Here is a 13,561-nt window from a genome sequence, read left to right as displayed (position 1 = left end):
AGTGACTAGAAGAGGTACTGCAGCACCATGCCCGAGTCTAAATCCCAGGACCACATTACAGGTAAGTACCAGGGACTTCAGCTCAGAATGTAGGGGAGATCTCAGTGTCAGAGGTTGGCTGTGGAGGAGCTTAAGCTCCGAGGTTCCTGAGGGGAGGGGACCTCCAGTCTGAAAGGGCCTTTCAAATGAGGTGGGACAATCTCCCTCTGTCCTTGGTAGCCGGGTGCAGGCAGTGAAGATTAATATTTTGCCGCAGTCCTTGTTTCTGTTTCAGTGTCTGCCGTTTTTTTTTGCCCAAGGCATTTTTCGGGGAGCTGGACAGGCGGATCTTCTCGTTTGTTTGGGTGGGAAGGTGGCTCAGATTAGGAAGATGATACTACAGAGGAGACAGCAGGCGAGGGTGGGGGAGGGGGGGATAGGTCTCCCAAATTTGATGTATTACTATTGGGTGCCGTGCAGAGAACTTTCGGCAATGGAACAGGCTTTGTGGGTAAAGATGGAGGCAGGCTCATGTAGGTAGTCGAAGTTGCGGGCAATGGCCCAAGGAAGTATACGGTGAGACCAGTGAAGGTAGTGTACAGGGCGCATCTTACAAAGTCTAGAATGGGCCGGCTGTTCGGGGGGATGATGTCTGTGAGCGATATGGGAAGCACCCTGTGAACCATGTACATATGTTTTGGCCTTGCCTGAAGCTGACATTCTGGGGTTCTGCATGTAGGTGTGCAGCCCGGACCCCTAGAAGCCATATGCGGGGTGTCGGACCGCCTGGAGTTGCATGCGGGCATGGGGGGAGATGTCTTTGCCTTTCCGATTTCTCGCAGGGTCTTGTTGGGGTGGAGGTCAGCTTCTCCACCCTGTGCCTCGGCATGGCGGGGGACCTGCTGCAATTTTTGGCCCTGGAAAAAGTGAAATTTACTTGATGGGGGTGAGCAATGGGTTCTACAATAGTTGGGGACTGTTTATTTTGCATTTTGGGGAGTTGGTTACCGTTGACTGCTGAAGAGGGGCGGGAGGGAGGGGTTGGGTTTTTTGTAAATTGTAAAAATGTTGAAAATTTGTGGGACTAAAAATACTTTCCAAAAACAAAATTGTTGTAATATAGGAGAAGCTGATGAAAGAGTTGGCAAAGAGGTTGTTTGGTGATACAGGCCGAGCTACCCGTGCAGTAGTTTGAAAAGGAACGGTCGTAGAAGTTATAATGAAGTGGAAGATTTCAGTAAAGGCAAATGTCCCAAGTTTCACTCAAAGCTGGTGTCAATATAATAATTTACAATAAGGCTATGGTTGTTAAGACCTTGGTCGTAACTAAGTGGCCATTCCGGAAAGCAAAACAGAGCCACTGATAGTTGGCCCAGTGTCTGGTAAAGGGTGGGATAAAAAAGCAATCTACTCCTAATTAGTACAGGGTGTGGTGAAGTTAATGAGAGTGGAGAATAGGATAGTTTGGTTTATTGTTCTTTGCTGTAACAAACCTGTCAGGGAATGCCGAGGGAGGAACAGTGGGTATCTGTGGGCTTGTCCAATGAAAGTTCAAGCATTTAAGTAAAGAAAATGAAAATTATGAACCTGTCAGTTTTCTTCATCCACTCAATGAAAGCTTCACTTTAAGTTATTGCTGCCGAAAACTGACTAAACTCACTGCAATTCAGCGTCACAACTTTAAGCATCAGGAAGACTGGTACTTGAATCTACAGCCTATAGACTATAAAGTGAATGCAATTACTAACACATTAATCAAGGTCATAAATGTACATTTTTTTTCCAGCAATTCTGAATGAGGACAAGAATGAGTCAAGGCCAGGAAATGAAAAATCCCTTGCCTTTTAAATCAAGTCTAAGAAAACATAACAAAGGAAAAACAGCACATTGTTAACAATTAAATCCAGAGCACTAGGCAAGCTACATTGTGAATGATTAAGTAGTAACTGATGAATTGTTCCAAGAATATACATGCACAAATGCATATAAATATGCGTGTATGGTCATGGGCTTAGAGATTTGAATGTAATTCCATCCATTGGAAAATCTATTGAAGATTGCAGAGCAGCTGCATTAGCTGACCTCATCCAGTTGCTGGGAGGATTTGTTTACTCACAGTTTATTTCTGACAGGCCATCTTGCAATGATGGTAGTGATCGAGTCTGATAGATACGTAGCCACAGCATGCTAGAAAGAACTTCAACCCTATCAAACCTTCTTGCATGCCAAATATACAATGTTCCTGATTGTTAGACAGCAAGGACGGAGTAAAGGGAAAACTTATTGTTCAAAGTTCTCTCCCTTTTTATACAGAAATATTACACTGTTTGACATACTTCTTTTTTAAAAAGCATCAACTTTTGTTTCTGCCAGAGTGAACCTTGAGCACCATATGTTCTTTTTCTGTGTACACGACTTTTATCACTTACCTCTTTTATAAAGCCAAGAATGCAAATAAAGATGGGAGGAAAATGCAATGGATTGGAAGACGGAATGTTTAATTCAGCAGAAGTTGAAAATGCTCGCGGATCTTGGCAAAATAACAGCAGGCTCTGGGAGAAGGTATCCTGGAATATGGTAGAATTGACAAAAGCCAACTTGGTCTCAGCGCATTTAAAGGAAGTGTGGTGAATTATATAACTAGTAATTCACACTGTGTTGCATTACATGTATTATGTCCTTGTGGGCTCTGTATACCAGCCGTTGCGCGGCTCTGCCCATGGCTCTTCCCACTAACCGGAAGTATAAATCTCTGCAGTCGTGAGCCTGCTCTCAGTTCATCTCGTCGCAGGCAGGCTCAGTTGTAACACTATTAAAACCACTGTTCACTTCCAATCACGTGTCTTGATGGTCTCATCAGGAAGAACCTTAGGTTTGGCAATATAAAATGAGATTGATACCATAATCCAGGAACCAATATGAGTGAGTCCCGATCCAGTAGTATTGAGGAGGCAGAAGACCTGGCAACACCAAGGTGAACCATGATGTCAGGTTCAATTAGGAATAAGCAGATCATGTGTACACTAGATCTCGGACTTTCTAAACAATAGCCATCAATGTGTTCAGTACAAATTGAATACGTCCAGATGGATAACACTACATGCTGGGGTTCTACAAGGAACCAGATTATGCCCTATTACATTTTTAGTCATCATAAACAATGCATGTATTAATTCGCTATATGTGGATGTCCTGACCCTCTTGGAGTAATCAAGGCGATGTATCTTACATGAGAAGGGCGATCACTTTGTTGAGTGATTCACTGCTGTCGATTTACATCAGGTTGAACCTTCAGAAGTGCAGTGCTTTGGAATCGTTTCACATGGGCAACCTGCCTGATTCCGTCGCCCCCTCAACAACAGCCGAGATTACGCAGCAAGCATGTATTAAACTGTTCAGAATCTGCAATCAAAGTGATCTCAAGTGGAATTACCAAGTGCCTGAAATGATTAAGCGAGCAAATGGAAGACTTCACAAACTACGTTTTCTCAAGCATCACAATATATCTCACGCTGTCCTACTCCGTGTTTAATAGTTACACAATGTGGTGATATGCATCACTGTAAATACTAGGCTCTATGTCACAAGCTTCGAGATGCAAGAGGCCCAGGACCACGCCCACTTAAAGGGGAAATGTCCCAAAACAAAATTTTTTTTTTTAAAGCCTCAAAACAAGATTCTTTCACCTGGAACGACAGCACAATGCCGGAAATTGGATCAGTAGCTGAAAGTAACCTCCGCAAAACCCTGCAACAAGCAGTTAGCACCGCCATAGAAGATGATATGTTTTTTTGGAGACAGCGACTCAGACGAAGATTTCATCTTGGGAGATGGCTACCCTAGTACCAAATCCGAACCGCAACTAGACGTGTTGTACATTGAAGACCCCGACGACGAGTTCTTCGGATTGGGGAATCCTCAGCCCAGCATATATGACATCCCGACTCGTGAGTGCAGGGTTATGCTGCGGCCTGACGCCACGAGACAGAGAGCGGCACAAGCCCACATAGAGCGGCCTGCTGCTACATAGAGAGTGGTCCACGCACCGCGAAGAATCCAACTCCACACAGAGAGTGGTCCACGCACCACAAAGGGTCCCAGCCTCCCCACAGAAAGCGATGAAAGACTCCACAGCGAGACAACTGCACATCCCCACACAGAAAGTGTCTCCAGTGACACAAGCCTCCGCACCGAGCTCGTGGACAGCTTCCACGATAGAAGCAATGCAAGACTCCAGAGCGCAGTCCTTGCATGAACAAGAAGTGAATACAGTCTCCACAGTGAGACCAATGCACAATTCCACACAGGGAACGCTGCAAGACTCCACAGAGGGAGTCACACAAGCCTCCACAGTGAGCTCGTGGACAGACTCCACGATGGAAGGAACGCAAGACTCCTGAGCGCAGTCCTTGCATGAACAAGACCATGAGGGTCAAGCAACCTTCTCTGAGCAACCAGCAGCAGACGATGCAAGTCTGCCATGCTCAAGTGAACAACAGAAAGACTATGACAGGCTGCCACGCTCAAGTGAACAACAGAAAGACTATGACAGTCTACCACGCTCCAGAGAACAGCAAGAAGACTATGACAGTCTACCATGCTCCAGTGAACAGCAAGAAGACTATGACAGTCTACCAGGCTCTACCCACTGTATGTGCAACAAGTGACGACGGCATCCCACTTCCTATACAAGATGTGCAACGTGACAGACCTCAGCTAATGTGTACAGAGGCATACAACAGTCACAGTGAGACTACTGGTGACTCCGGTGACACCACGTTAATTCAATCCTCATCTCTCCACAAGCAAATGAATTCCTGAACGTTTTGACTCCGGACGTGGAGCATCAAGAAACCTCAGAAGATGCAAGCGAGCCTGAAATGACTCTGGACGGGGAGCATCAAGAAACCTCAGCTGACTCAAGTGAACCTGCAATGACTCCGGACGGGGAGCGTCAAGAAACCAAAGCTGGTTCAGGTGAACCAGAAAGGGCTCCAGACGGGGAGCATCGACTAGCCAAAACTGACTCAGGTTGAACAGACCAGACTCCAGATGGGGATCATCGACAAGCCGAAGCTGATTCAAGTAAGCCGGACATTACTCCAGACGGGGAGTGCTGCAAACTCAGTGACGGCACGCTCAAGGAAACAGCAGATGCCACAAAGGACGCTGACACGAGTAACTGTGTGAAGGACTCGTATTATCCAGAGTGTGGTCTTTGAGCGCAGCAAACACAACAACAAAACCAACCAGCACAACAACACAACCTATGAAAACCACATCAACGACAATAACAAGAAGCATACTAAAAGCAACAACGTCGACAACAAGTGCAACAAAAACATCAACAATGGAACTTTGACTGGTACGATATGGTACAACTTTGCAAACGCGGGACACTGTTACTGCACAGCTCAGTACAATGACATACCATGGCAGGACTACACAGATTGCGTACATCGCTACCACAAGCATTGAAAGAAAAAAAAAAAAGAGTCCACATCAGACAACAAAGTGATTCGGCCACTTCTTGGTTCCTTACGCACAGGGATACTAACGGCGTTTACAAAGCAATGCCACCATCAACATCACCAACTCACCAACCAAACAAGAACACCACTCGACCATAATAATTAATGAACTTTGGACTCATACATATGATTTGGACTTCTTGTGTAATCATCCCTCATCATGATTTGTACATGTCATCACTTATCTACCCATTTTGTTCAATTTTCTTTAACACTGTACAGAAAATATGTAACACAAAAAGGGGGGATGTGGTGATATGCATCACTGTATATACACAAGGGGTTAATGTAAATACACGTAGACTAGTTAAACATTAGAGGGAGCACCAGAGACATCATGACACACAGACATTCAACCAGTAGGTCAGTAAGATAGGACACAACCAATGGGCAGTCAAGACACACACAGAGGTGACACTAGCACAAGCAGAATCTGCATACCCATATATAAGGACACAGCACACATGATCTTCCTTTTTCCAGTGGAGACACTTTGTGAGTACAGACAGGGTTGATTGAAACACATCACACCCACCACGTGGATTGTAGCAGACTGGTTAGTTAGTCTGAGTAGCTATAGCAGGATTAACAGGAGAGTCGAATCCAAGTAGGAGAATTGTTAATAGTTTAATAAATGTGTTAAAGCTATCTCCAAGTCTGAACCATCCTTTGTCAGAGTGTACAACAGGGAAGCAGCTTATGCTACGTCAAGAGCATAACAAAACACACAAGACCCATTGTCAAATATGCAGCACCGGTTTGAAAAGCTGGACTTACCAAAGAGCATGTGAACATGCTTCAAAGCATTTAGAAACAACCACTCAAACTGATCCCAGGTAACGTGTACTAAAGCTGTTCTGACAATCAAAAAATTAATATGTGTTCACTTGCCGAATGACAGAAAAATCTCCATCTGGATTTTGCTAAAAAAAACACTTGAATCCCACTTCGCAATCAAATGAAATGAAAATCGCTTATTGTCACAAGTAGGCTTCAAATGAAGTTACTGTGAAAAGCCCCTAGTCGCCACATTCCGACACCTGTTCGGGGAGGCTGGTACGGGAATTGAACCGTGCTGCTGGCCTGCCTTGGTCTGCTTTCAAAGCCAGCGATTTAGCCCTGTGCTAAACCAGCCCCTAATGCCACTATCTTTTGCCACAAACACCCAAAAGTAAATGAGTGATTGAATTAAGGAGAAAATACACCATTTCACAAGTAAGATATAAACCGAATAGTCTACTAAACAGCCCAATCTCCTGCCTCATAAAACTCATAAGTAGCTTGGAAGTGACTGAATTAATTAAATTCTCAATTTGTCAATTTACAATCTGTGGGCGTGAATACAAAATGCAGAGTGCAATGGGCCTTTCATTGTTACTCTGTAAATTAAGGAGTCCTGCATTTTTCATTATATTGCAATTATCTGCATACTGAAATGTTAGTAATTGTGCAATCTATTTAATATTTTCTGTTTTATTTCTAAGATTGCCTGTAACTGTTACTAATTGTGATTACTTGTTTTATTTGTCTTAATATCACAATTCTGCACATGGCTCCATGACTTTTCAATAAACCAATTATATATCTAAACCAATTATATATTATCATATTACTGTCTGTAGGAGTTTGCTGTGCGTCAATTAGCTTTTGCGTTTCCTATATTACAACAGTGACCACACCTCAAATTTATTTTTATTGTTGTAAAGTGCTTTGAGACTACCGAGAATCGTGAAAGGTACCATACATGCACAAGGTCTTTATATTTTTCGAATGCGACATTCCATGTACTCTTAGCCTGGTTACTGGTCTAAGTCAATTTAAAGTGCAAAATATGCTTGAACACTGTAGTTGCTGACAGTTTATTAATTCTGTAATTAATAGAGTTTAACTAATTCAAAAACGAATTCTATAATTAATAGAATTAAACTAAACAGAGTGCTTAGAATCAGATAATTTGATAGATACGGGTAAAATGAAAAGTGCTTTGAATGATCTACATGTTTCTCCTTTCATTAAAAGACAAACATGAATATATTTTTTGCTACCTGTGAGGATCCCATTCTTCTCCTGCGGTTCTTGCCAGCTGACTTTCAAAGAGGTGTCAAGTATTTCCGTAAAACTCAAGTGCCCCACAGCACCCGGTCCTGTAGAAGTTTCAAATGTGATAGTTAGAGACAGTGGCTGACTTCTATGTTTGCAGTCGGTAAATCATGAGGAGCAGCAGGTTACTGCAAAAGATAGCACTGCAGAACACAAGGTTATATAATCCACAAATTCAAGGGGCTGTGCATTCCTCCTATGTTTCAAATAAACCACTGCCTATGGTGTCACTTATCCTATCTGTACTTATAATGTAACTAGAAAACATTTTAAACTCCAATCTGGGGGACAAATTAAACTACTGCTCAAACCATTTCATGTGTGGCACAAAATATTCCATCTATTTAATTTTCCTTGCACATACAAGTGCTAGGTTGAGGCAGAGAACAGTACATTGTCATGAATGACTTCTATATATAAATATTGCACTCAGATTTGTCTTGCTGGAATTAGCTATTCAGCAGCCTGTAGTGAAGGGTTACCAGAACTCAGTTCGCAACTCGATAGTTGTGGGTTAATGATCCAAGAGTGCCTGTCACATAAACATTTCTGCTGTATATTAATCGGTTTTCAAACTTCTTTTTAATAACTAGTTTGATTTAAGCCACATTATCCTGGATGGGCGATTGGTGAAAACAATTTGGCTGGGATCACACTGCAATTTCCAATTGATTTTGGCCCTCATATTTCCTTCACCTGCATGATAAATCTTTTCTGAACACATCCACTTTGATCATCAGTGCATGTTATTTCAGAGATAGAATTGCGTCAACGGCAAATCGATGTAAATCAAGAATTGGATAAGAAAACAAAGCTTGGAACTGCAATATTCTAAACAAACATTAGAACAGGTAAACCACCTTCCGAAAAAATAATCAGGAAAAAAAAAAGTAAGAGTAAAATTAATGATCATAGAGACAGTGAACTCAGAAACAAGATGTACAAATCCCTAACATGCATTTTAAATTGGGCGGAGGGGGAGGGGAGGAGAGTCTGGAGTATTGTACTGGAGAAAAGGAAAATACGTGATTGAAATTCACAAGGTGCAAATGAAAGCAGAATTTTGGAACAGATCTCTCTGACTGCATAGATTTCATCTTCAGAATTGTATTGCACGAACCAAGTGTACACAAACAACTGTATGCACAAATTATAACAATCATTTTACAAAACACAGTGCTGCAATTATATGCTTATCTAGTATTAGCCGTTGAAATGCTTGTCTTATATGTCCAAATTAATAATTCTCTTTGAATTTTCCCCAACTAATTGAATAGCAGCGTTACAATATAGGCCTCCTGCCATGATGTCAAAAAGTGGCGATAAGTGTATATAGCCGGAGGTGGCACAATTACAAAATGGAGCATTAGAACTCTAATTAGAAGAAATAATCAAGTTTCCTTCATCGTGTCTTTACCCTCTAGACTATGCTAACTGCACCATACTGATCATAACATGCCAGGTTTGCCTCAAAATCTGATGTGACAAATCTGGGAGTTTTGCCATTTTAGAGATGATATATGATTAAAAACTTTGAAACAATGTTGAGGAATATTATCCTTTTGTTCTAGATATGAATACAGCTGTCCGTTTGGGATTATGGTGAGTTGAGTAGGGGTAGTAGTAAAACAGTTTTATGCATAAAGTCAGAGCCTTTGGAGTCAGGAGACAAGTAACAGAATGGATGGACATGGTTGATGGACAGAAAGTAGAGCGGAGGGGAAGAAGATATAAAATGGAGCCCCACAAGGATCAGCAGTCAGATCGTAGTTATTCATGATTTATACCAATAATTTAGACTTAATTTCTAAATTGTGGATAGAAAACACTGAAGTGGTAATACATTTGTATAATACCTCATGCTTATCTGCACTGTAAATTCTATGATTCTATGAAATGGCAATGAATTTCAATGCAGATAAGCATGAGGTATTACTTTTTGGCAAGAAAAGGAAGGAGGCCACATTTTTTTTGGAAAATGTCAATCTAAATGGGGTAGAGAAGCACAGTGATCTTGGGTATACAAATATACACATCACTAAAAGCTGATGATTAATAAGGTATTAAGAACAAGCACCTGGGTTTATTTCTGGAAGGATAAATTGAAAAGTAGAGAAGTTGCACTAAACCTGCATCAAATCTTGGCAAGTCCACATTTTCCGTACTGTGTTCAGTTTTAGTTGTCATAATATAAAAAAGGCGTACTGGAGAGAGATTTACATGGATGATACCAGAACTGCAACATTAAACCTATCACAGAAGAATGAACAAGTTGGTCTCTTTTCTATTCTAAAGAGAAGGTTGAGAGTGACCTAATAGGGTCCTTTAAATATGGAGGAGACACAGTGTTCCCCCTTGCTGAGGAAGAGATGGCACAGCACGGTGGGGTCAACATGGTGGCACAGTGGTTAGCACTGTTGCTTCACAGCTCCAGAGTTCCAGGTTCAATTCCTGGCTTTGGTCACTGTCTGTGCGGAGTCTGCATGTTCTCCCCATGTCTGTGTGGGTTTCCTCCGGGTGCTCAGGTTTCCTCCCACAAGTTCCGAAAGATGTGCTGTTAGGTAATTTAGGCAATTTGGACATTCTGAATTCTCCCTCTGTGTACCCGAACAGGTGCCAGAATATGGTGATTAGAAGATTTTCACAGTAACTCCATTGCAGTGTTAATGTAAGCCTACTTGTGACAATAAAGGTTGTTATTAATATTATTAGAGGGAATCAATATAAGATTGTCACCAAGACATCAAATAGCAAATTCAGAAGAAACTTCATAATCCAGAGTGGTGATAATGTAGCACTCACTGTCATGCTGAGTAGATGAGGCAAATAGTTCAGATCTATTTAATGGAAAGCTAGATGACCATATGGAATAGAGAGCTATGCTGAATAAAGTTAGGTGAGCAAGGCTGGAAAGAGAAGCATAAATATGGAGATGGACTAGTTAGACAAAATGGCCTGTTCCTGTACAATATATTCTTGTAACTAAGTTCTGAGGAACAGCTGTCAGAATCCTTGATCCTGACTCCAGCAAAGTCAGTCGCACCAGAAGAGATCGAAACAAAACTTGGACTAACTGCACAAAGAAATGTTGAGGCAGCTAGGCCAGAAGTATTTTTTTCTGGCCCCATCAGCATCATTGTGAAGGTGGGTGAATAAACAAAGAAGATCCTGGACCCGAGGGTGCACTGCAGGAAAGAGTTGGCATGTCTCATCAAACCCAGCAATCAGACGGTTCAGCATAATCCAGGCCAAGGTTAAGGAAATGCCCAGCCCCTTCCTCATTAACCTGCCCTCCTCCAAGGATGGGCTATGTTTTAGTCTGTGGAAATGAACAGTGAAAGCCTGAGGCTGCACTCCTGAAGAACCTGTGCAAGAGTGCACCATCGGGATTTAGATTTTAAGTCTAGAGTGTTTTGCTTCTGGTTATTTACTATAAGGGAATTTGATTAGTTGTTTTTCAAAACTGTCTTATGTGTTTCTGCCAAGTTACAGGCAGAAGACCTGGGGAAATTCTGTATAAATTCCAGAATGTCATAACTAGAGTTATGGGCAGACTCCTAAACGACCCTCTTATGGACTGATCTGATTAATACTACACTCCTGCATGCTTCACCCGATGCCGGTGTCTATGTATTTACGCTGTGCACCCTGTGTTGCCTATTATGTATTTTCTTTTCATGTACAAATTATCTGTTTGAGCTGCACACAGGAAAATACTTTTCGCTGTACCTCGGTACACTTGATAAACAAATCCAATCCAATTGCCAGGGCTCAGCAATCTATCTTTGCAGGATATGAAGCAAAGGAGCTCATCACAGGAATGGAAAAAGTGAAGAAACATGACTTACAGAAATTAGTGCAGGCTGTTTGAATGAGAAAATGGTCGTTAAGAAATCATAAATCTGAGAAATGAGTGAGCTCACAGGGAAGCATTTGGAAGCTGCAATCAGACTTCTGCACAGAGATCAAGATGAAAGGTGTGAGGGAGGGGGTAGAGCAGGAAGAAAAAAAATAAAATCGAGCAGCGTTCATATTTCTGATTGTTACCCAATAAATCTCTAATGGAAAGTGCAAAAATGGAGCTGTCAGATGAGAACTGGATCAGGCCAGGCTCTGGCCCCTGTCTCATGGTTCCATTTCATATCCAGGCTTTCCCGTGAAGAATTAAAATGCGCTTGCACACTTTACAGCAGCGACTGCACTTCAAACCAACTTTATTGGCTGTTAAGTGCTTTGGAATGTCTTGAGGACAGGCAAAGTATTATATAAATGAAAGTTCTTTCTTAAATTGATTTTGCAACCTGAAATTTAGCATCAGCAACTCACAACGTCTTTTTTGACTGCATTTTCCAAACCTGAAATCTCTACCGCCCAGGACAAGGGCAGCAGATGCCTGGGAACACCACCGATTTTCCACTCCACCCCCACACCATCCTGATTGTAACTATATCACTGTTCCTTCACTGTGGCTCAGTCAAAATGCATCTGCCCATGACAGTATCGGTAGAAGTGACCACTTGTGGAGATAAAGTCCAGTCTTCACATTAAGGATACCGTCCATCATGTTGTGTGGCACTACCACTGTGTAAAATGGGATAGATTCAGAACAGACCTAGCAACTCAAGACTGGACATCCATGAGGCGTTGTGGGCATCAGCAGCCGAATTGCACTCAGCCACAACCTGTAACCACGTGGCCCACAATCCCCCTCTCTAGCATTACCACCAAACAGGGGATCAATCCTGGTTCAATGAAGAGCACAGGAGAGTATGCCAGGAGCAGCACCAGTCATACTGAAACCCATAGCCAACGGGTCAGATCTAAGCTCTACAGTTCTGTCACATCCAGTCGTGAGTGGTGGTGTACAATTAAACAACTTACTGGAAATATCCCCATCCACACTGATAGAGGAGCCCAGAACATCTGTGCAAAAGACAAGGCTGAAGCATTCGCAATAATCTTCAGCCAGAAGGGCCAAGTGGATGTCCATCTCAGTTTCCTTCAGAGGTCCCCAGCATCACAGATGCTAATCAATTCAATTCTTCTCACATGGTACCAAGACATTGCTGAAGGCACTGGATGTTGCAAAGGCTATGGGCCCTGACAATATTCCGGCCACAGTCCTGAAGGCTTGCACTCCAGAACTTGTCACACCCAAGCCAAGGTGTTCCACTTCAGTTACAACACTGGCATCTACCTAGCAATGTGAAAGATTGCCCAGGAGTGTCCAGTACCCATAAAGCAGGACAAATCCAACCCAGTCAATTAACGCCCAATCAGTCTACTCTCAATCATCGGTAAAGTGATGGAAGGGGTCATCAACAGTGCTATCAGGCGGCACTTACGTATCAATAACTGTATCAATAACCTGCTCACTGACGCTAAGTTTGGGTTCCACCAGGGTCACTCAGCTTCTGATCTCATTACAGCCTTGGTTCAAACATGGACAAAAGAGCTGATCTCTAGACATGAGGAGAGAGTGATTGTCCTTGACATCAATGCAGCATTTGATTGAGTATGGCATCAAGGAGACCTAGCAAAGCTGGAGTCAATGGGATTCAAGGGGAAAACTCTCCACTGGTTAAGGTCAACATGCGTTCCCCAAACGAATACCATGGTTTAACCAGGAGACTCACTCCCGACTGAAGGTCAGGTCTGAGGCATTCAGGTTAGGTGACCCTGACCTATACAAGAAATCTAGGTTCGACCTCCGCAAAGTCCTCAGAGATGCCAAGACACAATACCAGACTAAGCTAGAATCACAGACTAACGACATAGACTCTCGTCGGTTGTGGCAAGGTTTAAAAAGCATAATGGGCTACAAAGCAGAGTAGAATCTCCGGCAACAGAGCACCATTCCCGATGAACTCAATGCATTCTATGCCTGTTTTGAGCAGGAAATCAACAAACTATTGTCGACTGCCCTAGCAGCCTCGGACGCACCCATACCT

General features: G+C 42.6%; 1 protein-coding gene across 5 annotated transcripts in view; it reads right to left on the bottom strand.

The window, feature by feature from the left end:
* Positions 1-13,561, bottom strand: part of sdk1a (sidekick cell adhesion molecule 1a) — a 1,043,142-nt gene that overhangs the window by 246,490 nt on the left and 783,091 nt on the right. For all 5 annotated transcript variants that reach the window (XM_038820122.1, XM_038820123.1, XM_038820124.1 and 2 more), the window contains one exon: positions 7,556-7,654. In XM_038820122.1, the coding sequence (XP_038676050.1) occupies positions 7,556-7,654 (99 nt within the window). The remainder of the gene's footprint in view (positions 1-7,555; positions 7,655-13,561) is intronic.

This window comes from Scyliorhinus canicula, chromosome 15 (assembly GCF_902713615.1).
Source record: "Scyliorhinus canicula chromosome 15, sScyCan1.1, whole genome shotgun sequence".
In the NCBI taxonomy this organism is placed as follows: domain Eukaryota; kingdom Metazoa; phylum Chordata; class Chondrichthyes; order Carcharhiniformes; family Scyliorhinidae; genus Scyliorhinus; species Scyliorhinus canicula.
The sequence above is the reverse complement of the archived record's forward strand: the minus strand, read 5'-3'. Positions and strand labels throughout refer to the sequence as shown.